At 35.1% G+C, this 24,926-nt stretch overlaps 3 protein-coding genes across 5 annotated transcripts; all 3 read left to right on the top strand.

Annotated features, from left to right (window-relative positions):
* The first annotated feature begins 155 nt into the window (after positions 1-155).
* On the top strand, positions 156-9,060 carry LOC11432271 (ATP-dependent DNA helicase PIF1). The gene is made up of 3 exons (XM_039827974.1): positions 156-260; positions 7,492-7,688; positions 7,761-9,060. Exons 1-3 carry the CDS (start codon positions 156-158, stop codon positions 9,058-9,060), a joined length of 1,602 nt encoding a protein of 533 aa, XP_039683908.1.
* Positions 9,061-11,894: 2,834 nt separating this feature from the next.
* On the top strand, positions 11,895-15,428 carry LOC11421404 (adenine nucleotide transporter BT1, chloroplastic/mitochondrial). Its single transcript, XM_003588678.4, has 3 exons — positions 11,895-12,713; positions 14,664-14,825; positions 14,910-15,428. Exons 1-3 carry the CDS (start codon positions 12,096-12,098, stop codon positions 15,390-15,392), a joined length of 1,263 nt encoding a protein of 420 aa, XP_003588726.1. The 5' UTR covers positions 11,895-12,095; the 3' UTR covers positions 15,393-15,428.
* Positions 15,429-18,448: 3,020 nt separating this feature from the next.
* On the top strand, positions 18,449-24,802 carry LOC11433355 (CRC domain-containing protein TSO1). Of its 3 annotated transcripts, none has more exons than XM_024775307.2 (11): positions 18,449-18,682; positions 19,601-19,758; positions 19,841-20,384; positions 20,513-20,668; positions 21,502-22,013; positions 22,102-22,173; positions 22,255-22,438; positions 22,519-22,617; positions 22,719-22,785; positions 23,585-23,753; positions 23,866-24,802. In XM_024775307.2, the coding sequence occupies exons 1-11, from the start codon at positions 18,581-18,583 to the stop codon at positions 24,419-24,421; spliced, it is 2,619 nt and encodes an 872-aa protein (XP_024631075.2). In that variant the 5' UTR covers positions 18,449-18,580; the 3' UTR covers positions 24,422-24,802. The 3 variants fall into 3 exon arrangements, with proteins under 3 accessions (XP_024631075.2, XP_024631076.2, XP_024631077.2); XM_024775308.2 differs by having other exon boundaries at positions 18,450-18,682; positions 20,519-20,668; XM_024775309.2 differs by having other exon boundaries at positions 18,450-18,682; positions 21,511-22,013.
* Positions 24,803-24,926: the final 124 nt, after the last annotated feature.

Raw genomic sequence — 24,926 nt, 5'->3', positions numbered from 1 at the left:
TGAAAACCCGAAAGGGCGGTCCAGGCAAAAATTAGGGGCACAGAAAAAAGGAATATATTCCCGGTGGACTGAAAACCCGAAAGGGCGGTCCAGGCAAAAGTTAGGGATTTTAAAAAAAATTATAAAACAAAAAACATGACTGCTGAAGCATACCAATGAAAGGATACTCTGTGCCGGTTCACAAATGGCGACTCCTTCCATACCTTTTTATCAAGAATGGGCTTTACCCCCAGGAGGCATCAGTTTCTACCTTATGCCAGGTTCTTACACCGTCAACGGCTCGATTTGTTCACAATAGTATCATCTCCAAGGAAGTTTGCCGAGTGTTTGTACTGCGATGTCAGTCCACCTCCCATCTTGCCTGTCTTGTCTCGTTTCATCGAGTCACATGTCATATACAGTCATGTAGTCATACATTCACACAGTCATACATTCACACATTCATACAATCATGCATTCATCAATATTTTCACATATTCGTACGTTTATACGTACACATCATATGCACAACGTCAATTCACACATAATTGCATCAGTCGTCCAGAATCTTGATTTGGTCGTGTCTCTTCGGTTCAGTCTTAACTTACCATTGTGCCAAGCCACAAGTTTCTACAAATAAGCCTCTTCCATTTACCTTCTTTTATCAAAGTGTCATCCCCGACATGAAGCCGTGCTAGTCATGACACTAACCAAACCTCAATTTCAATTTCAAAAAGTGTCATCCCCAGCGGTAGCTGTGCAAGTGGTGTCACCAATCAATTTCAATTCTCAATAGTGTCATCCCCAGTGTGACTGACCAAGTTGTCCTTTCATTCTTACCTTTGTTAAGCTATCTCATCGATAGTTAGGTAAAAGTATCATTTTGTCTTTGTTAAGCTATCATTTCAACGATAGTTAGACGATAGTTTTTCTCTCATTCTTACCTTTGTTAAGCTATCTTATCGATAGTTAGGTAAAAGTATCTTTTGTCTTTGTTAAGCTATCATTTCAACGATAGTTAGACGATAGTTTTTCTCTCATTCTTACCTTTGTTAAGCTATCTTATCGATAGTTAGGTAAAAGTATCTTCTGTCTTTGTTAAGCTATCATTTCAACGGTAGTTAGACGATGTTTTTTCACTCATTCTTACCTTTGTTAAGCTATCTCATCGATAGTTAGGTAAAAGTATCATTTGTCTTTGTTAAGCTATCATTTCAACGGTAGTTAGACGATGTTTTTTTCACTCATTCTTACCTTTGTTAAGCTATCTCATCGGTAGTTAGGTAAAAGTATCATTTGTCTTTGTTAAGCTATCATTTCAACGATAGTTAGACGATAGTTTTCTCTCATCCTTACCTTTGTTAAGCTATCTCATCGATAGTTAGGTAAAAGTATCAATCGTCTGTGTTAAGCTATCAGTACGATGGTAGACAATCATTTTCCCCAATGAAATTACATTCCCCTAGCGGAGTCGGACCCCTTTTCTTCAACGAATTCGGGTATCCCGTTTTTATTTCTCATTCGAGTCAAATCATCCTGCATTCATAAATTGCACCAAATGCATCCATATCATCTTAGGTCAAAAATTGTGTACTTTGTATTTAAGTCTCTTCGACTCGTCAAATCAAAGATTTCATCTTCAAATCTCCGGACGAAGAAACTTAAATAGGGGCATCTGTCATACCCCAATTTTTGACCTAAGGCCCCACTGACACATGTCACTTGACCGTGGTCGAACTTTAACATCTCAAGAAAAATTCGACAGAGAGGTATTTTAAAATACCTCATCTTTGTACCAATTCCGGCCATCTTCTCACTTTATTTATTGTTAGTCTTTTTATTTCTTAGTTTCCATCTTTTTATATTTTTTAGCCTTGATTTTATTTTATCTTTTTTTTTATTTTATTATCCATTTTTTTAGTTCAAATTACTTCTACTAGTTTTTTGTATAACCTTTTTTAATATGTCCAAAAATATGTCCAAAAATGTGTCCATGGGGTCCAAAGTTGTTCCATCCGCGCCTCAATTTCAGGCTTCAAGCTCAAAGTCAGAACTTCTTCTTTCCTTTCTCAACACCAAACGCGTACCACACCATTATGCTCATTCAAGCCATTCAATTCACCATTCAATTCCAATTCAAAACTCATTAAACTATTTCTTATTTCATCAACCTCTGGTTCTGTAAAAGGAGGCGGATTTCACACAAACAAGGGAGGAACCAGCATCAAACTCTAGCCGCAAACCTCAATCCAAACCTGCACAAGAAAAAGTCTCAATACAAAGAAACCCTCAAAATTCCCTACGACCCTCACAACATCACGATTCACGATCCACAAACCATTCAAACCCGATCTCATTCAAAACCAACACAACACTCATAATCGTACAAGCCTCCAAACAGTCACGACGGTGACGGATCAATTCAAATCCAAACCGGTGAACCACGACACAGGCGCGGCCAGCACCATAACAGAACCGGATTCAGGAAAAAAACAAAAGAGGTAGTATTTTCTTTACTTTTAGATCTAGAATCGAGTATAGAATCGAGTATAGAGGGAAAGAGCAATTAGAAAGAACCAAAAAAATCAAAAAAATAAGTTGGTAGGGTTCCGGCGCGGTGGTGCCGCCACACTGGCCGGCCAACCGCCGCCGGAACCCCATCCCTTCCGTCGGAGAAGATGAAGAAAATAGGAGAGAGAAGAGAGAAAACGTGTGAGGAGAGAGAAGGAAATCTGGAGATGAATGATTTTTGTGAACTACAGCCTATATATAGGCCTCTTTGATCCCATACGCGTGGGTGTACGGCCTTACCATGCACCCACGCACCCTTGTCCTTTGAATCTTTGATCCTGTGGTCTATGCTGCTCCTCTGCATGATTGAACCAAAGCTGTCCGATCTTAATCTGTCTGATCTTAATCATGAGGCTAATGTTTAACCTGATAACCCGCTCCAGTTACCAGTTAACCGACCCGGTTCGGATCTTTTGTTGTAGGCCCAGTTCCTCTTTCAATTCCTGCACCCCTCTCCCTTGCATTTTTATTCATATTTTTCATGCATATTTCCTTTACGTTTTTTTATCTAGTTCTTTTATTCTGTATTATTTCTTTTATTATTTACCTATGTCATTTACTTTATTGCATAAACGTTTAGAATGTATTTAGGTCCAATGTAAATATAAATGAGAAAAGTGTGCGTGTGTGTGTCTTTTATTTCTTTACCGCTTTATATATCAAAAATGCAAAAAAAATTAGATTAGGGATTTTGTGGTGGTCCAACGTCACTACAAAAATCCACGCGCTTTTAATTTTATTGCTCCGTTAGTTTAATTTTCATTTAATATTCCAAAAACAACAAAAACATACAAATAATCAAAAATCACAAAAATATTTTCATAAACAAACCTTGATCTTAAATCAAGTGACCGTCTTTTGTTTTCATTTTCTTAATCAAACTTTAATCAATTTAATCATATTTTGAGTCATTGTCTTTTAATATAAAAAATACAAACAAATTTTTATTTGCCACTTGGCTTTTCATTTTAAAACCTTTTTCAAAACTAATAAAAAACACTCAACAAATCAAACGTCAATTTCTACCCCGAACTACGAGGTTTTGATCCCTCACGGGTACGTAGGCAGAGGACCATGTCCTTCCAAATCAATAAAATGTAGATAATTAGGTCTTTTATTCTTCCACTTTAATTCCTTCTTTTCAAAAATAATAAGAAAGTTTATAGCACATTAATTAAATAAAATCAAGAGGTTCTCGTAGAGTACTACGAATATTTAGGGTGCTAACACCTTCCCTAAATATAACCAACCCTCGAACCCTAAATCTCTTAATATAGGGTGTTTTGAACTTGTTCCCCTTAAAAAAAATGTGTTCAGTCGTGAAATAAATTAGTGAGTCAAAAGCTAATCAAATAGCCTTGATCTCCAAAAATGACGCGACAATAATAGATATATAAGTCATCAACTTAATTAAATAACATAATTAACAACATATATCCAATAATAATATTCATGCTTCTTCAATTTTAACAACTCTTACTAAATCAACCAACGACGACAACAACGACTCAATATCTCCATCAACAACAATGACAACAACACGATCAACAACAACATCAACGACTACATCAACGACAACATCATCAACACGATCCACAAGAACATCAACGAAAACATCATCAACTACATCAACGACAAGATCATCAACACGATCCACAACAACATCAACGACAACTACGACGTGGTACTATTTCCAACACGTTGAATGACTAAGCATTCCGGGGCATAAGCCCCCCAACAATTTGAATGACAAGGCATTCCAAGGCATGAGCCCTCAACGATTGAATGATTAACATTCCAGGGCATGAGCCCTCAACAGATTGAATGACAAAGCATTCCAGGGCATGAGCCCTCAACGGTTGAATGATTAACACTCCAGGGCACGAGCCCTCGACAGATTGAATGACAAAGCATTCCAGGGCATGAGCCCTCAACGGTTCCTAATCATGAAAAGACTCCACTTGTGTATATCAGCATACAACTTAACTACGACAACGACAACATGTGCAACGACAACCACAACGACGGTGCATAATAACTATGACTTACTCCCCAACTTGGTCAACATCAACAACCTATGACTCCGTTACTTAGAACGACAACTTGCAACTTTACAACTCGAACTCACACCTTGTATATTCTAATTGAATGCAGTTATGCACAAACCAGCAGTCAGCAACAAAACATATTCAATCAATAGCAACATAGACATCTCAAGATATAACAATATCAAATGATAATCAACACAACTTAAACATCCTATATAAGTCCACATAATGCATTTGCAAATCTACCACGTCATTAACAACATCAATTATCTTATATCAGACTCACTGAACATCGACAGTATTATAATAAACCTTCACTCAAAACCCGAGGATCAACTCACAACATGGGTTAAATACTCTTAAACACCTTAATTGAACTCATAGTACTTCTAGTTTTGAGCTTTGGAATTATCCCATAAGTTTTGGATTAACTTAGAAATGGTTGTGCTGAATTTTCATAAGGTTTCACTAAGACCTCCCTAGAGTATTTCCATCATAACTCAAAAACTAAAAATCATTTTCAAGTCAAACCAAAGCCATTGGAAAGCTAACAAAATTATCTACAACTTTCATGTTTACACCAAAGGTCAATTCAAAACAGAAACGTGTGAAAAAGACGCAAGAACATGAAACAGGGTATGCATCAGACATATTGAAATTTACAGATTTTCTGTCAAAATCGCCTCACGATCACTGGGATTGCCTCACAATTTCGACAGCATCAGACATGTTGAAATTTACAGATTTTCTGTCAAAATCTCCTCACGATCACTGGGATCGCCTCACGATTTCGACAGCATCAGACATATTGAAATTACATATTTTCTGCGATTTTCTACCATGGGAGCCTCCTTGGCTCCATCTCTTAACCCTAAACTCTCCAAAATCATCCATAATCATCACCATGTGATTACCCTATCATTAGAACGTTAACCCATCACTAATCTACCTGATTAACCACTCTTTTCACCATTCAATTATATGGTTTCTACACTTTTTCATTCAAAATCAATAATCAAAACCTAATCCCAAATTTCCCAATTTCTACCAGAAACATGTTAAATCAAAATCAGAATTACAATCTATACTATTGAAAGTAAACCTCACCCTTACCTTAATTCAGATGAACAAAGCTCTACAATTATGATTCTCTTCACCTGGCTCTCCCTTGGTTCTCTTGCTTTCTCTTGTTTTCTCCCAAAACTGATGTACGTGAAAACAGTTTCTCTGACTCTTTCTAACTTCTCCCTTTTCTTTTCTAAACCTAATTCAACTTCCTCTATTTCCACTTAATCCCACACAACTCTCCTTATTTCTAAATCAGCCCCGCGAACTCCAAATATTCTAAATTCCCACTTATTCTATTAAATAGTAAAATAACTCATTTAATAAAATATGACACACCACATAATCAACATAATTATATAAAAAGACTTTAAATCAACCAATAATAATTAAATAAAATTGGGGCGTTACACCTGTCTCACAACCTAATGCGCACAAAGATCCTCTAAAAAATCGCAGCTGCACTGCAACAGGCCGAAATACCTGCAACTAAAAAACAGAAACGCCAAGCGGACGCAGCAACAATTATGCACACACAAAAGCCTCCCAACCAGCAGCTACATCATGTAATAGCAGCGCAAAACTGACTCCAACACACCCACAAATAATGCAAAGAACATAAGGTTAATGTAGGACCTACTGTCAACGCCACAAAACTGTCATATATAGCTTTCCACTATGTATATCTTGATTAATTTGTTCGCATTTTATGTTCTTTAATTGATTAATTTTTCACGTTATCTAGATTAGTGAGCATTCATGACATCATTTTGTAGCAGTTCCAATAACTATTTATTTTCGTGTTAAATAAATAATGGCTTGGGAAATCCTTTACAAATAAGTTTATTTTTTTTAGTTTGAGTCGTAACTAGAAAAAGCTTTTTTTGATTAAGAATTGAGTCGTAACTTTAAAATCATTTTTTCCATTGCATTTCATATATTCTCTTACTATCATTTTTAGTTTTTATGACAAAGACAAAAGTGAAAATATACATGTTTTAAGACATAATGATATTTTTTTTAAGGCCAAAACATGTTGTAATTGTCATTGATGAGAATTAGAACAAATGATGTGTCATTATGCAACTTTAAAAGGAAAAGCTGCACTTAAAATGCATTAAGAGGTAACGTAAAACTTCAAAGTAAAAACATGTTTCCACTCTGATATGTTTTGTTAGTGTTGTCTCCACTGCACTTCTCTTTGCGTACTCCTTTGCTGTTGTTTTTGAAGCAACACAAGTCAAATACTGCTTGGAATTATGGGATGATGAGTTTAGCATTAGGGTGCAAATGACATGGACGAGGCAATTATTTTTATAAGAGTTTCTTAGACAAATAATTTTATTTCAAATGGTTTTGAGATCAGTTATCTCTCTTTTTCTCAAAATGAAAAGCTTATGCAAAGGAAGTGGAGAGAAACTACTAATGTTATTGTTGAAGATGTGAAAAAAATCGGTACTTCACTAATAAAAAAATAGGGATAAGGGTAATACATTTGAAGACTATTACACATTAAGAAATTTAGCACATTCCAACCTTGATCACAAGGTTGTTTTCGAGGGGTGTGTTTTTTAGGATATAGTAAAGGCTTATTAGAGTAGTTTAAGTAGTTAAGAGGTACTTTTTTTAGGATATAGTAAAGAACAAACTAAGAGTTACTAACTCTACGATACCATTCAACATTTTCCACATTTTTTAGGCTCATATGTTTAAATATAAAGGATTCTCATATAAAGCTAATATTTTTTCTTTCTCTTAAACGTGCACACATATGCATGCAAAGGTGTTAATATTAATTTCGTGACTTTACATTTAATATGCAAATCAGCATATCGATGACGATGACTTGAAGAATCTGTGTTTGATTGAAATTGAAATGCTGCTTCAGGAAAACGGACGGTCGCTTACTGACTTCAAATCTATGCCCAGGCCAAACGTAGCAGACATGCCATCTTTCACAAACAAGCTTATCGTTGATGAGCTAAATTACAACGAAGATGAACTGGAAAAGACTCACGCTGATATGTTACTGATGTTGACTGATTAACAAAGATGTGTGCATGACAAGAACATGTAGTTTGTTGGTTTTGACAACAGTGTTTTCTTTTTCTTATATGGTTACGGTGGTACTGGAAAAACCTTTATATGGAAAACATTGTCAACTGCTATTAGATCGAAAGGGTTAATTGTATTGAATGTTGCATCTAGCGGTATAGAGACTCTTCTATTACCAGGTGGAAGAACCGCACACTCGAAACTGGCAGTCCCTATTGAGATTAAGGAGGCATCATCGCTTACTATGGAAAAGGACAGTCCTAGGGCAGACCTGGTGTGTGCTGCAAAGTTGATAATTTTTTATGAGTCTCCAATGATGCACCAATGGTGTTTTGAGAAAGTTTACCGATCAATGTGTGATATCATGTCCAAGAATGATCCCCTAAACAAGTTTAGACCTTTTCGTGGAATGATAGTGGTTTTAGGTGGTGATTTCAGGCAGATACTACCTGTTGTCCGTGAAGCAACGAGGCACGATATTGTTAATGCCTTAATCAATTCATCAAAGATATGGGCTTATTGTAATATGTTGAGGCTTACTGTTAATATGAGATTGGGTGCCTCTTCGTTACCTGCAGAGCAGGAAGAAATTGCTAATTTTGGCAAGTGGATACTCTCAATTAGAGACGGCAACGACGCTTCGGATGAGAATGGTAAAATGAAGGTAGAAATTCCTGAAGATTTTCTCATATCGGACACAACAAATCCGTTGATGTCACTTATAGACGTGTATCCCGATTTGAATGATAACCTTGGTGATCCACTATTTTTTCAAGAAAGGGGAATACTCGCACCAACGCTTGATTCAGTCGAGCATGTTAACGAATATATGATGTCACTGATTCCAGGTGAAGAGAAAGAGTATTTAAGCTCTGATTCTCTTTGTCGATCGGGTGAAAATTCTGATGTCCAAAGAGAGTGGTTCACAACGGAATTTCTAAATGGTATTAAGAGCTATGGAATTCCAAATCACCGGTTGAAACTAAGGGCGGGATGTCCAGTTATGCTGATGAGAAACATCGATCAGACCAATGGACTGAGTAATGGTACGAGGCTGACCGTTACACATATAGGGAAGAGCACGATAGCTGCTACCATAATTACAGGAAAAAGGGAAGGTACCAGGGTATTCATTCCAAGGATGAATCTTATTCCGAGTGATCCAGGACTACCCTTCAAATTCAGGCGCAAACAATTTCCATTGACGCTTTGTTTTGCAATGACAATAAATAAAAGTCAGGGTCAATCTTTACCTCGAGTGGGATTTATCTTCCTAAGCCCGTGTTCACGCATGGACAACTCTATGTCGCTGTCTCTCGAGTTACTTCTAGAAAAGGTTTGAAGTTGCTCATCTTGGATAAAGATAATAATGTTTGCAAGGAGACCACAAATGTTGTGTATTGTGAACTTTTTCAAAAAGTATGATCATTGGTTATTTTTAGAATTGTTGTTGCTATAATTTAGAAAACTAAAGTTGCATATTGTTTGAAAGTCGTTTTTTTTTTTAATTTTTTTGTAAGGCGTACTGGTCATTAGAGGACATGCAATTTCTATATAAGCAGATCCTCCTGCCATTGACTTTTAACTGGTGCACTTTTAACTGTGGAGTTCTTATGGAATGTGCTACCAAAAAGAAGATGCATCTTGTTAATATAGGTAGTACCAAACAATTCTTATAAGCCTTCCTTCAACCATGCAGTCCCATACCTGTACGGCCTCATAATTTCTCTCATTCCAATGTGATTCAGTTTTGCCTAAAAGCATGCCAGGAGCCAGACCACTCTCCGCCCTCATCAGCCTTGGGTGTTACATGCCCACCAAGCGGAGGCGTTACATGCCCACCAGCGTCCGCTTGGTTCGTCCTCGAACCTCGGGCATTACATGCCCACAAAGCGGAGGCGTTACACAAAGCAATTTATACAGGTTCCTTCCACAAATTGGAAGTCAGTCCTGTCCCCCTTGCACTTCCAAGGAGAGTTCACTAAGTAATATCTGATTACAATTGCTCACTACCAAACATAGCAAGAGACTTCAAATGCTCAAGCACGACTGCAAGAGACTTCATATGCTCCTGAACACAATCAAGAGACTTCTGATGCTCAAGCACAACTGCAAAAGACTTCTAAAAATTCAAACAGAATTACAAAGAATATGTTTGAGGTTGAACACTTGATATACAATCAGTGGTGTTCACAATACAAATCAGATCAGACTCTTAAGACTCTAGAATTTCTAAGATATGAGCTTTTATAAGAAATTCTAAGTGAACTTTGAATGCAGAACAATTTCAGCAGAGTTTTGACACTTTTAATTCTTGGATTGTTCTATTAAACTCTGAGTCTTCACTCTTTATATAGAGGTATGAAAGAGGAGTTGAATTGTCAGCACATTCAAAATAGAGTCGTTTGAAGCTTTTGATCAATCACCAATGATCTTTTGCATGATATGGTTATTGTCCTAAGAAGGATTAATTTCAAATGCATTCCCATTGTGAAGGAACATCGTTGCAAGCAGAGCTGTTTTTCTTGTCTTGTAGCAGAGACAAAACCAGAGTAGTGGAGGTAGTGGTTGTACACTTCGTACAAACGTACTTTGTCAATGCTCTTTTGAGGAACAAGCATCCAATGCGTTCGAATCCTTTCAAAATAGTTTTTGCTTCACTTTTTCAGTCATCTGCAATCTTTAGACGAGTTTGAATCTATTAAACAACTTTTGAAGCTTTAAGTTGCATCTCCTGATGAACTGCAGCTTCTGGTGATTTTTGGCTTCTGATAAACTTGCTTCTGATGAACTCGCTTTTGATGAACTTGCTTCTGATGACGTCATCACTTCAGAAGCACTTTGTCTTCAGGAGCGCCTTATCTTCAGGAGCAGTTTTCTTCAGACGCTTTAAGCTTCCCTTTTTGTTGATTCCTTTGCTCTTTATTGTTCTTCCAAGACCTTTTTAAGATGTCAATTTTTTGTCTATAGTCCTAGACACTTGAACAAATATTAGCATATTCAATTGACAATTTTTAATACCTTGTTATCATCAAAACTCTTAGGGTCTGTTTGGTTCAACGAAGGGGAGGGGAGGAGAGGGGTTTTAATGGAGGGGAGGGGAGGGAATGGAAGGGGAGATATATCAATTAAATATATGTTTGGTTCAAATGATGGGAGGGAAGGGGAGTGAAGGTATTTTAATTAAATATGTATTTGGTTCATACGGGGAGGGGAGGGATTTTAAAACCAAATTACCTTTTTACCCCTCTAACCTTAAAACAATATTATGATTTTTATATTATTCACTTCATAAAAATTTAAACATAAAAACTCGTAACCAAAAACTCTATAAATAATCAAACACAAAAGTTCTAACAAAATATTAGGTATTCATAAATATTAGAGCACTTCTAAAATAATCTAGTACAATATGAAAATATTTATAAAAAATTTATTGTTAGAAATTATTTTTAAAATATATTTATAAAAAAAATCTTCTACAAATTTTATTAATTATGTTTTAATATATAATACAATTAAAACTTATAAAATAAATATATCAAAATAAAAAAAAGCAACGTTAGTCAAAAAAGTGAATTCACGTAAAAAAAAAAATTAGAAGACAAGAATATGCAGTTCTCGATAAAAAAAAAAATGACATTGGCATGTTACAAAAAAGATGGTAATAAGTAATATGTTGAAAACACTTAAATTTTTAATAAGGACGGATTTGTCATTTAAAAATAAACATGAGGATAATTATGTCAATGTAATTAAAATTGCATTAACTCATCTCTCTTTCCCTCCCCTCCCCTCCAAAAAACTCCAATTTGAGGGGGAGCAATAAATGAGCTTATGAGGGATTTTGCTCCCCTTCCTCTCCCTCCCCTCCCCTTTTAAAAATTGAACCAAACACAACATTTTTAAAATATTCTCTCCCTTCCCCTTCAAAACCCGCGAACCAAACAGACCATAAAACAATCTCCTCGTTTTTGATGATGATGACAAACAATAATATTTCTTTTGCAGATAACTTTTTTTTTTAAAAGAAAAAGATAATTTTTCTCTTTTATAAAGTAGAAACAAAAAGATAGTACGCTATAAGATCTGGGTACGTATCACCCGAACCATTTCGTACTTATCACCCGAACCGTTTCCTACTGTTTTGTTCTTCCCATATATAAACTCCACTCACCCAATCACAGACAATACAACACAACCCTCGTCTATTCTCTCCGAAGATTGGTTTGTTGTATTGTGTTGTTTCACAGAGACACAACAGATTCACTCACCAACCCTCTTCTCTCTCCTCATTCTCCTCCCTTTCCTCTCGCATTCTCCGCCAACCCTTTTTCAAAACACCAAAAGGGTTTAATCTATCACACTTTTTGATTAATGGGTTTCAAAGGAATCAACAAAAACAATCCCTTTGATGACAAAAGAAACAATTTTTTCTCAATCTCCAATTTAGGTTCTCAATGGAATAACCATCATGAAGAACAACAAGGGTACCCTTATCCTATTGGTGGTTTATTTGCAAGCATGAGTAGTAGTCAAATGGGACCAGGTTTTGGTGCTGCTGCTGGTGGAATTCCACAACCAAACCCATCTTCAGATTCATCTCCTCAACGAAACAATGGTATGAAAATCCCCTGCACTGAGTTGTACGTAAGGTATGTACAATCAGAAGGTAAAGTTAAGATTCTTGGTGTTCCTGATGAACAAGATGAGATTCTTGGTGTTGATAAAAAGAAAAAGGGTGGTCTTAAAAAGTTTAAGATTAAGGTAAAAAACCCATCTTTGAGAAGATTGATTAGTGGGGCTTTTGCTGGGGCTGTTTCTCGTACTGCTGTTGCACCTTTGGAAACTATTAGGACTCATTTGATGGTTGGAACTAGTGGTCATTCTAGTGGTGAGGTTTTCAGTGATATCATGAAGACTGATGGATGGAAAGGCTTGTTTAGAGGGAATTTTGTTAATGTTATTAGGGTTGCACCTAGCAAGGCTATTGAGGTAATTTTAATTATGTTTTTGTTTGTTTTCATTGTGTTTTATTTCATACTACGTTGTTGTTGTTGAATGATTTTGTGTTTCACTGATTTGATTTCTTCAGTATGTGTTAATTTTGGTTGTTTATTTTATCTGTGTCGTTGAATTACGCCAACATTATGAAGTAATTTGATCCATGTAGCATACTAGCATACTCCACTTAGTGGGATAAGGCTTGATTGTTTTTGTTGTTTTATTTTATCTGTGTTATCAATTGAGATAGCAGAAATTAGGGATTTGCTCCAGTTCTGTTTTGCATCAGTGCTATTGCGCTGCTATAGCCATCATTTCATAATATTTTGTACTTAATAGCGTATCAGAAAACAATAAAAAAGGGCGACTTGTTTAAATTGCGCGCGCTTCGCGCCACTATTTAAAAATGTATTTTATTTATTGAAAAATCATTGGCTTGTGTTTATATGTCAAGGGATTTGTTTCGTTGACTGGGTTTGTTTTTGCATTTTAGGAGGACCATTCATTTTTTCAATGTGAAGAACAAGTGTTTAAGAGATTGAGTCTATGTTTAAGAGATTGAGTCTATGTTTAAGGCTATTATTAGTTAAAATATCTGTTTCAAAAACAGGTAACAAATGGTTTCATAAGTTGAAACATAGTAATAAATGAAAAGGTTCAGATATAAATAATACAAAATCATTAACAAAAAATTAAACAAAGAAGTCCTTCAATCACCTTAGATTTATGTGTTAGGTTATAAAATCTGGAATTTCACTTACATTTTATCAACCACAATGCAAATATCACGTTTGGTATGATATCTAACTTGCTGCCAGATTTGCCTGTCATTTTTAATAATTGAATTATTCATATTCTCCCAACTGAAAAGGACATCAAGTTTGGTAGCTTTGCCCTTCTAATAGAATGATCTTTGTGACATATAGTTAGTTGCATTGCTGCTAAATTTGTTTTATTTCATTCGCTTGCGACATATCCCTAACTCAGTTTTTAACATCTGTAGCAATTTTAGCTTTAACTTTTGTTTGGTTTATGTTGATAAAGAATTTTCATGCGGTAGTTCTTTGTATATGTTTTTTCCTTGTGCTGGTGATTTGGGGTGTTAGTTGTATGTAAGGATCATTTGGGCGCTTTTGAGAGGTTTCTAATGGGATTCTACGAATCAAGAACTTTTCTTTGATAAAAAGTACATTGGAAAATGTTTTTTCTCGTCGCTTCCGCACAAATCTAAAACAAATAATCTGTAAGGTGTACAAGTTGGAAACATTTTTATAAGTAAAGCGGAGTTATATCACGTTTGGCGGTCACAGTTTTTGGTAACTGTTGTTTTGTTTGCCTCTTCTTTTCTTCGATTTTTTTCATACTAGGCATGTCACTGGCTGTCCAAGTTAATCCTGTAGATAGAGCTTCTATAATTTGACTCCGTGATAGAATGCTGATTGATGGAACCACGTTCATGATAAAGTAATAATAGCCTTCTTTGTGACCACAGAAAGTATTTTTTGTTTTCAGACAAGAAAGCGACTTCAAATATAGTTAATTTAGAATTTATATTGAAAACCAATTTTTAGTTCTTATTAATGCTTAAAATTTTGAAAAGATCTATGTTATCTGTCAGACAGTGTTGTTAAATAGCTGCTATAGCGATGCAGGATTTGAACAAATTGTTATTGCTCGCAATAAACTATTTAATCAAAATATTGTCAAAAAGCGGCACTATAGCACTGTTATGTAGCGAATTTGAACAAACTGCAAATTTATGCGATCCACGATTGAACAGAGATGAAGTCTGGTTGTATGTGGTAGTATTTTAACTGTTTTTAGACATTTTGTTTTGTCTTCTATTAGTAATTTAATAATCCCCATGATCATAGATTTAACTCCAGCATTTTTTTTATGCATCTGAATATATTGCTGTTTTTTTTTCTTTCTTTTCTGCAGCTATTTGCTTATGATACAGTTAAGAAGAACCTCTCATCAAAGCCCGGGGAAAAGCCAAAAATCCCAATTTCTCCGTCATTGGTAGCAGGCGCTTGTGCTGGAGTTAGTTCAACTATTGTCACATATCCTCTGGAATTACTCAAGACTAGATTAACTGTCCAGGTATGTACTTGTAAAACAAAACAATCTCACACTTTTCCATATTTATCCTTCTTCAAAATTTAAGTTGGTGGGCACTTTTTACAGAGAGGTGTTTATAACGGTCTATTTGACGCGTTCGTGAAAATAATTCGAGAAGAGGGTGCTTCAGAACTTTACAGAGGCCTTGCACCTAGTCTTATTGGAGTCATTCCATATTCTGCTACCAACTACTTTGCCTATGACACTTTAAGGAAAGTTTACAAGAAAGTTTTTAAACAAGAGAAGATTGGAAACATCGAAACCCTTTTGATAGGATCTGCGGCCGGTGCTATTTCAAGTACCGCTACTTTTCCGCTTGAAGTGGCTCGCAAGCAAATGCAAGTGGGAGCACTCAGTGGAAGACAAGTTTACAAGAATGTGATTCATGCACTTGCATGCATACTTGAGAAAGAAGGTATCCAAGGTTTGTATAGGGGATTGGGACCAAGCTGCATGAAGTTGGTTCCGGCTGCTGGAATCTCTTTCATGTGTTATGAAGCATGCAAGAGGATATTGGTGGAGGAAGATGATGAAGAAAATAATGAGTAGAACACATTACCTTAGTGCTGATATTTTTTTTTTTTTCCATTCGAATTTTGTTAAATTTTTTTGGATTATTTATGGATTTTTTTGGTCCCCGGATTACTTTTGAAAAGAAATTGAGAATTGAAGAATGGTTTTGGTTTTTTTTTTATTCACTTGCTTAGTTGTCCTTACTAATTTGTCATTATGTTTTTTTCATCTTTTGATGCAGCCTTTTTTTATTAAGCTCTAAATTTAATACCTAAACTTTAATGTTATATGATGAACACAATAAGCACCTGATATTTTTGTTCGTATCTATTGAAAATGTGCAACAACTTTTGCTTTTTTGACTATATTCAATAACGAGTCAAATGAAGTCTTCAAAATGGTAAGCTATTCTTGAAAAATAAAATAAGTTCTCAATGGAAAGCTATGACTTTGAAATGAATGTGGACACATTACAAGAATGGCCGGTGGTAAAACTGACGAGTCCACTATAAAAAGAATTGTTGCAAAAACAACAAAAAGAATCATCAATAAGCTAAAATCCAAAATACTAGTCTGTTTGACTTTGTTCATAATCAAAGCAATATATAGTACCAACTACTACCAAGTACCATGATTCATCTACCATTAAAGAAAACAGTTGTCCTGGTATGTTTGGATTGACCAAGAGTTTAGTGAATTTTTATAAAGTTTGTCAAAATCACAATGTATCATTTCGCATCTAAATATACACTTGAATATAAATAGAGTAGTTTTGAAAAAATGAAATGATTCATAGTAATTCTGACAAAATCATCGTGATAGTAAATTTGAGCTTATAAATTTCTCAAGTAATCTGATTGCTAAAAATTCAATGTTTAAGTGAAAAATTACGTGTTCAAAATCTGATCCTGCATATTTTTACCATCTCGATCAACGTTTGTGGTGGAAATTAAAAAATTTATTCTGAATGTAAACATTGGCTTGTAAAAATGGACTTACTGTTCCCTGCCATTGCTTGAAGCATTTAATAGTTTCTAAAATTCTTAATGGTCTCAACCACACAACACCATTGCTGCACTTCCACGCACCCGCATCAACAAGCATTCTTTATTGACTAACTTTAATATTATAGATTTGTTATACCACTAAAATAGAATAATTATCAGCCTGCTGATGTTTTTGGAATTGAATCCCAAATAAAATTCATTATATTATATATTTGGCATCATTGGTTGAATATTCTTGGTTTATTCTTGCTTATATGAGAAGCACAAGTGCACATATATAGTACCAAATACCAAAATATATAATAAGTTGAACCTTGTGACACTGAATGTACATACAATACAAGTATTTTAAAATTACAAAGATTTTAGCTACTAATCGCTCATAATGTAATTATTTTTTTCACATGCGTGTGTAATCATTTAGCACCTATCTAAATATTTATTTATTTATTTATTATGTATTTTAGGAAATAGTATTGTAATGGATGGATGTTCGAATTATTTTTACATTCCTAGTGCATAACTGTTGAACTCAATTATTAACACTTCGACAATACTTGATTTTGCGGTTAAGCACGAGTACATTGTACATTGTTCCGCTCTTTTTAGACTCTACGTTGTTCTAACTTCTAAACCAAACAATTGGCTTAAATGCTTTAATAAGTTACATCTAAAGACAAATTATTTGAGAAAATTCAAGTTTGATTTTTTATGGAACAATTATTAGTTAGGCTGTACTTATTTAGACCCCGTTGTCCTAGAAACCAAAGAAGACTCTGTAGTTTTGGAGTTTTCTTTATCACTTTTAGAATATATGTTGTTTTTGAGTTTATTAGCTCGGTTGCTTGTTGGTGCAAAGATTCCAAGTAGTGTTGATTTTAATTTGCTCGTGTTTAATATTATGAGAATGGTGAATGTTTTTTTACTTCTATGTAGGGTTGCCCCAGGGATAAGACAATTAAAAGATAGTAGTAATTGTTTTAAGGAAAATGTTAATAAATATTCCCATACAACTAAAAGAATATGATGTAATTGTTTATGATGTAATTTTTGTGATAAACAATGTTATAAGGATATTTATTGAAAATCATTTGATTCCTTCAAGACAAAGTTTCCTTTTATACATTTCTTAAACAATATCCTTAATTAGGAGCATGACCTTTGTTTCAAAGTTCCTTATTCATATGTTAAAAGAATTCAAAATAAAAATTTTGCATAGAAAAAACAACTTGAACGCACGGTTTTTAAATGTAAGTGGCGGTCTTTTGAATATTTCATTTCTCTTAACTTTTAACAAATAAACTTTTATTTTTTTAAAGAGAAGAAGCTTAAAGCATTTCATTAATCAATATGTGTTAAACCAAATAAACTTTTAACAAATAAACTTTATACGAAATAGATAAATATATTTTACTAGAACATTAAATATACACAGTCATACAAATAAGAAAACAATAATGTTTCGCTTTGGTTATAGCCCATGTCTAGCCATAGCTGCGCCGAAGTATTAAACCAATCAACACATCAAACCTACTATATTTTTCCGTGTTTCTCTCTTCTCACACTCTTGGTATAAGCCTAAATGAGCGAGAGGATAGAATTTTTTGATACTTTACATAGCACTTGAGACAGAAAAAGTTGTCTTATAATTTTGCGATTGTCATGAATTTTAACTTGTGTTTGGTCTCATGATTAATTTTTAAATTAAACAATACGTACCAGGTAAGTTGTATTATCTTGTCCCTTATCACGAGCCAATCAAATGCACCATAAATTTGATAAGTGGTAAAACTAAACCATCCAAACAATAAGTGGATAAAAAAAAGATCATACCAAACACAAGTCACTTATCTTGAAAAAAGATCGTTCCGTATCACAATTATATGTAGGGCTTAACTAAACAAAACATATCAGTGAAGTATTAAAAAAAAAAAAAAAAAAAAGACCCGGCCCAAGAAGAAAAAAAAAAGGAGAAGGAAGTTTGATGGAAATTGGTTCCCTCCCGCTCGCATGTATTTTAAACGCCCGCCCTATTTTTCCGTATCAATTCACGCGCCGCACGCTCTCTAACATAAGCAAAACAAAAGTAAAAGTAAAAAATAAAAATTAGGTGAGGAGTGAAATGCATTATTGAACAGAGAGAGATAGAGATAGATAGAAGAAGAAGAAGTTATAGGGAAATCGACTGGATCGAGTGTGAGTGTGAAACAGTTCTTGATGGATTCTCCAGAAGCTTCGAAGATCAATAACATTTCTTCTTCTCTCTCCACTATCAATGCCGCCACAAACAATCCTTCTGATGAATCCCCTCAAGTTCAAGTATACTTCATTTCTTAATTAATTAATTAACTCTTCCTCTTTTTCTATCAAGATCAGATTCTTATGTTGTTTGTCTGTCTTTATGTTTCGAATCTAATCAATATATATGTCATTTATTGTTGTTTCGAATTACATTTGCTTTCGATGAAATTTCTGTCTACCTTAAAGTTGTTGTCATGTCACTGAAAAAACAAGCTAAGGCTGTGAACAGTGGGACCCCTTCACAGATATGCGGGAGCTTTATACTCGGGTTGCCTTTTTTTTTTTTTTGGATTCATCAAACAACATTGTCTCATTTTTTCCGCGTGAAAATGAATATAAGGTTATCAATTAGGTAAGTCTTAATCAATGTTGTCCATTGTGGATTGCAAAAAATCGCATTTTGTTTGAATTCTATTGTTACAGCGCCGCTATTTGACAACGCATTGTACAAAACACCATTTCTCAGAACAATAGCGGTTTGTTCAGATTCTGCTACACTATAGCCACTATGTGACAGCGTTGTGTTAATGGACTTTAGAGGATTTATGCACTTATGCGGTGGTGTTGCACTTTGATAATTGATTGTTGTAAGAGACTTGTTTGAAATTATATTTGTTTGATTGGATAAAATTCACTACGATTGCTTTTGGTCTACCCTCTCTTATGTTAATTATCTCACACTGTCCCATTTTTACATTTAAATAAATATATGCTTATCAATTAGGCACATTTGCATTGCAGTGCTACACATTGATAACCAATTATTGGTATCTTGTGTTGATTGTGTTTTCTAGAACCATCTTTTTTGTTTAGGGATGTCTTGAGACTAGTGTGTTATTTTGGTTGACTTGTGTAGTATTTTTCAGATTCTTTCATTTCATTTCTAGTATCACCAATAAGGAATGAAATTTACATCTTGTCGTCTTCTTACTTTAGGAATCTCCCTTTTTGAGATTTGTCAACACTCTATCTCCGATAAAGCCTGTCAAGGCTTCTCATGCGACACATGGGTTTCTCGGACTCAATTCTCCACCCCTCGTATTCAAGTCACCACGTATCAGTGCTCCCCACCGTGAAACACAATACTCGGAAAGGTTTGTGACTTCAATTTTGTGTTCGTGTCTTTAGTTATTGACGATGCACTCGATATTTATTGACAAAATTTGTATGTATCAGGCTTGAAGGTACCCATTTATCAGATACAGAAACATCTCAAAGTAACATAGGAGACAACAGTCTTGGTGAAGCTCATAGCGATTTGAAGAAATTGAATTCTCAACTGCCATTGCCAGAGGTGTTTATACCAGTTGCTCAAAAGGATTTTGACCTCAAGAATGACGCGAATACCCAAAGCAGCAGTCCTCCAGCATCTGTCGATGAATATTTGGCTGATCCCGTGGATGATCAAATGTATCCAGTCAACCCAGAAATGGAACAATCTACTGATGCGGTTGGGTCATCATCACTAACTGAGTCGGAGAAAGTTATATTAAAATTTGATAGAAGTGACGGTCCTAGTAACATAGCAGAAGAACTTTTGCCTTTGTTGGAGGAATCTAATATGGTTCATCAAGAAAGGACAGAATATGTTGAAAATCCTGCAACAATAGAAGGGGAGAAAAATGGTGCTGAATTGGTTTCTCAAGAGCACATAAACTTAGGCTCGAGTTCAGGTGCAGATGTTTTTGATAAACAATATTGTCATGATTCACTTCCCCAGGTAACTAAGCTCTTGCTGTTTATACTCTATATCTATAATGTTGATATAGGGCAGTCAGTATTAATATATATGATTAGTGTGAGTTAGATGTCCTCCTGTCGCTTTTGATTGATCTACAAAATTTCAAGCTTCAGTGTACAGGAAATGATCAACGGCATCATAGTGACTGTGCACCTCAATTGATGCCTGATCCTATCCAGGTAGTTAAAGAAGTTGAAAATTGCAGTGAGATGGTGTCAACCTCACAAGTAAATTCAGAGAATATCCCACAAGATGGCTCTGAGGTAATCAATTTTTTTCAGGTTTATTGCAGTTCTCTGAAGGAATATGTGAACTTTTGTGTAGATTTTGCGGTCTTTTCTGCTTTCCCCCCTCTCTGAATGATTTTGTTTATGTCTGTGTTCTTTTTAGTCTTTAACACTAAATAGTCTCTTTAGACGTTAATGATTCCAGGCTTGAATACACTTCTAGTTTTTTTAATCATTGGCATCTATTATCTCCAATTAAAGAAGAGAACAGTACGTGTATTTTGTTTGCACTTGGCAAATTCAATCTTATAAATCTAATAATGCTTCAATGATCTAGTTTGTTTACGGCCCTTTGCATGCATCATGGGAGGAATTTTTTTTAACGAAATTAGCAGCAGTGGTATACTGCATATTTCTGCAGAAGATAGATGCTGTAATCAGATATCTCTAACTAAAAAATTCCCCCCATTTTTCTGCTTATCAAGTTTTGCTTTGATTGGAGGTTTCAAAATTGTGGATCTCTGGTAATTGTAGTTTTTTCAATCAAGATTGTTAATAAAATGTGAGTCATGAAAAACATAATGGACTCAAGAGATTAAGGGATACTCTTAGAACAAGGAAGTCAGTTTACTGTTTATGAACATATAGCATGGAATGTATTTTGAATGAAGAAAAATCAGCAACAATTTGTTGGCTACAAGGTTTGAGTCATGTAGGATGAGACTACAGTGGTGTAATGGCATTATCTACTTGGCAATCATACACAGAATTTGCATAGGATAATGAGTTGCATTCTGATTATCAGGAACTTGCATTTTATTGTTCAATTAAATGAAGATTTTCTTTCTCCAATATAATAATTGTTACAGTCAATGCAGGCTAGTCTAAAGTATCATGGCATCCGTAGACGCTGCCTGCAATTTGGGGAAGCTGCTTCCGTTGTTCTTGGAAGTAATAAGTCTCATGTGAAATTGAATACAACTTCAAGCAATGCAAAAATGGTTTCTGTGACAGTTTCCAAGCCACCAGGCATTGGGTTGCATTTAAATAGCATTATAAATGCAATGCCACCTAGTTGTGCTTCAACTACAGGTGTGAGATTATCAGATGGTTTACCGGGGTCCAAATCTTCTATAAGTTTGCATATAGTGGAAAACGCAACAAGATCCTCAACTCCGTCCAATATGGATGGTCAATCTTTTATTGATACTAGGAATGAGAGCAATGAAACTGATGCTTCAGTAGTTGCAGATTCTTTCATTTCGGAGTCTCCTATCTTGACAGAATCCATCGACCTATATCCGGCAAATGCACCTGATAAGAGGAGGGTAAGCCCTACAGATGCTGAGGAATTCAACCATCCTAGCACCTCCAGGAAAAAGTTAGTTATCATGATCTTTCTCATAGGTCATAATTTTTATTCTTTACATGTTTGCTAGTTTTACCAAATATTGCATTGCTCTATATAGGAAGAAAACAAGTACTGATGACGCCAGTGGACCTAAGACGTGCAACTGTAAGAAGAGTAAATGTTTGAAACTGTGAGTAGATTTTAAATATGTTTTGATATCATACTTTCTATGATAGCAATATCTATGTATTTTGATTTGAGTACTTTGCAGTTACTGTGATTGTTTTGGTGCTGGAATCTTCTGTGGTGACGGTTGTGCTTGCGAAGGCTGTGGTAATAGAGTAGAATTTCAGGATAAAGTTGTTGAAACAAAACAACAAATTGAATCCCGTAATCCACAAGCATTTGCTCCCAAGATTGTACCATGTGCAGCTGATGTTCCACCGAATAATATGGTATAAGATCTTCATATATTACTGTTGTTCAACCTGCTGGTATTCAGAAATTAGGTGATATTTTGATTTGACCTTTGCAGGAAGATGTGAATATGACAACACCGGCATCAGCTAGGCACAAAAGAGGTTGCAATTGCAAAAGGTCAAAGTGTACAAAAAAATACTGCGAATGTTTTCAGGTTGTGTATTTTATCCACGTTTCTATCTGCTCTAAATATTTCTCTAGTTTTACTGTATCCACTAATAGATTTTTTATTTTATTTTAAATATTTGTCAAAAGGCTAATGTTGGATGCTCAACTGGATGTCGATGTGATGGGTGTATGAATGCCTTTGGCAAGAGAGAAGGTTAGAGCTCATAGTATGAATAGCTATTTTAAATACTTAGCACTGCACAATTTAACTTGTCTGGTCAGAAGAAATGTTATGGATTGATGTTGGGAGGTTTTGATGTTACCAAATACTATCTTATAAGGAAAATTGTTGATGCCAGCCCAGCACAACTCTTAAGTTTTTTAATGATATGTGTAGATTTGAATCCAGAACCTCAACTCAAACCCTATCCACCACCGAGTTCAGGTAGATTGCTAGAGATGGTCGTATTCGCCATACAAATGACACTCCTTTGCTTTATGCTGCTAGTAATAATCTCTGCAATGCACTTTTGGAAGTGGTGGGTTTGTTTTAAAAGAAGTATTAGGTCTCACAATTAAATAACTTTTTAGTGCATCTAACGTACACTATTCCGAATTTAGTTTCTAAAATTTCTAGTTGATTTCAATCTTTGAAATGCAATAACATAATTTTTGGTACTTCTTTTGGTTTGAGTTCTTGTAACTTTGTCCACATTGAAATGAATACATATGGTCCACGTGTTATAGGAATTAATTTCAGTATGGACAAATATTTAGAAAGACTAAATTAAAAGAATGAAAATCAACAGCAATTTTTCTTAAATTCTAGGGGTTCAAACTGGCAAGAATTTCTTAAGAGACTAAATTGAAAGTTGGTGTGAATTACAGAGGCTAGAGTTGGTGTGAATTTCTTAAATTTTAGGGGTGCAAACTGGGAAGAAATTTTATTTTAATGCCACATGCGGGAAGATCATTAAATGTTTCGGTTAATGTAATAAACATTTTAAATGCAGATTTTGTGGCAATGGAACATGCTTCTAGCAATGAAAGGGAGAGCAGCATTGTTGAAGAAGGGTTGGATGACAAACTGCACAAAAGACAGAAAATTGTGACAATCAGGACAGACTTGTTACGACCAGCAAATCACCTCTCACCTGTAACACCATTGTTGCAATGCTCTGAGTAAGATTGCTTACACTACAATTCTTGTATAGAATAAGAAGTTATATTCTGAGTATTTAATTATTTTGACGTCCTTTTCTTTGTGCTGATTGGCATTTTTCCATTTGTCCAGCCAAGGCAAGCAGGGTGCAAAGTCCAGACATTCCTCTACAAATTTGACTAAATCTTCTAAAAAACCACGCAGCAGTCTTGCACATTCAGAGTCGAATGATTCTCAGAAGAATGCTCCTCCTACACATTCTTCATCTACAGAAAATGAGTGGATAGATCTTCCACCATACCAGCTCTCCAATAGATGCGGTATTCGCCAGTTGTCTGGGGGCTCTCTTCGTTGGCGCGGTAGTTCACCGATTACCCCAAGCGCCAACTTAGATGATGAATCAGATGGGAAGCTCTTTGACATTCTAGAAGATGAAACACCTGATGTATTGAAGGAAGCTTCAACTCCCATCAAGTCTGTGAAAGCAAATTCTCCAATCCAAAAGCGAGTTTCTCCTCCACAGAGCCATCTACTTCGGATTGGATCAAGCTCCTCAGGTGGCTTGAAAAGTGGCAGGAAATTTATATTGCAATCTGTTCCTTCATTCCCGCCATTGACCCCTTGCGCTGATTCTAAAGTCCTTAATGACAATGAGGATTCGGGTAACAGCACAGATAAAGTGACATAACCCGAAAGCAAAATATTGCCCTCAATGTGTATAATGGTTGGCATATTGTCTGGTAAATGCATGTTGACAAATTTGATTTAATTTTTTTTTTCTTCCCGTTATTTGGTGTAGAATGTTTTGGAAGCTTACCATTTCTGTGACACCTCCCTCTTCAATTTATTTGGCAAACAGGCTCCCAAATCACCCCTTTTTTTTTTAACAAAGGTTCCCAGATTACTTATTATTGTATGAATCAATGCAAATTGAAGTTATGACTGAATCATCCTTCCAATGTGTAGCATTACTTTATATTTTTACACATTGAAAGTTGTTTATAAGTTATTTCTCGGAACAGATTCTGTATAGTTTATATTTTTGGGTATGAATGAATGCTGTTCCATATGCTCAGATGGAGTCTCATCAGTGCAAAATTGATTATATGTATTGATAATCAGTGCTTGTACATAAACAAGGTTAATTTGACAAAATTAACTTGTTGAGTTTAGTTCATGAACTAGTTGAGCCA

Source organism: Medicago truncatula, chromosome 1 (assembly GCF_003473485.1).
Source record: "Medicago truncatula cultivar Jemalong A17 chromosome 1, MtrunA17r5.0-ANR, whole genome shotgun sequence".
In the NCBI taxonomy this organism is placed as follows: Eukaryota; Viridiplantae; Streptophyta; class Magnoliopsida; order Fabales; family Fabaceae; genus Medicago; species Medicago truncatula.
This window is presented reverse-complemented; position numbering and strand designations above follow the sequence as displayed.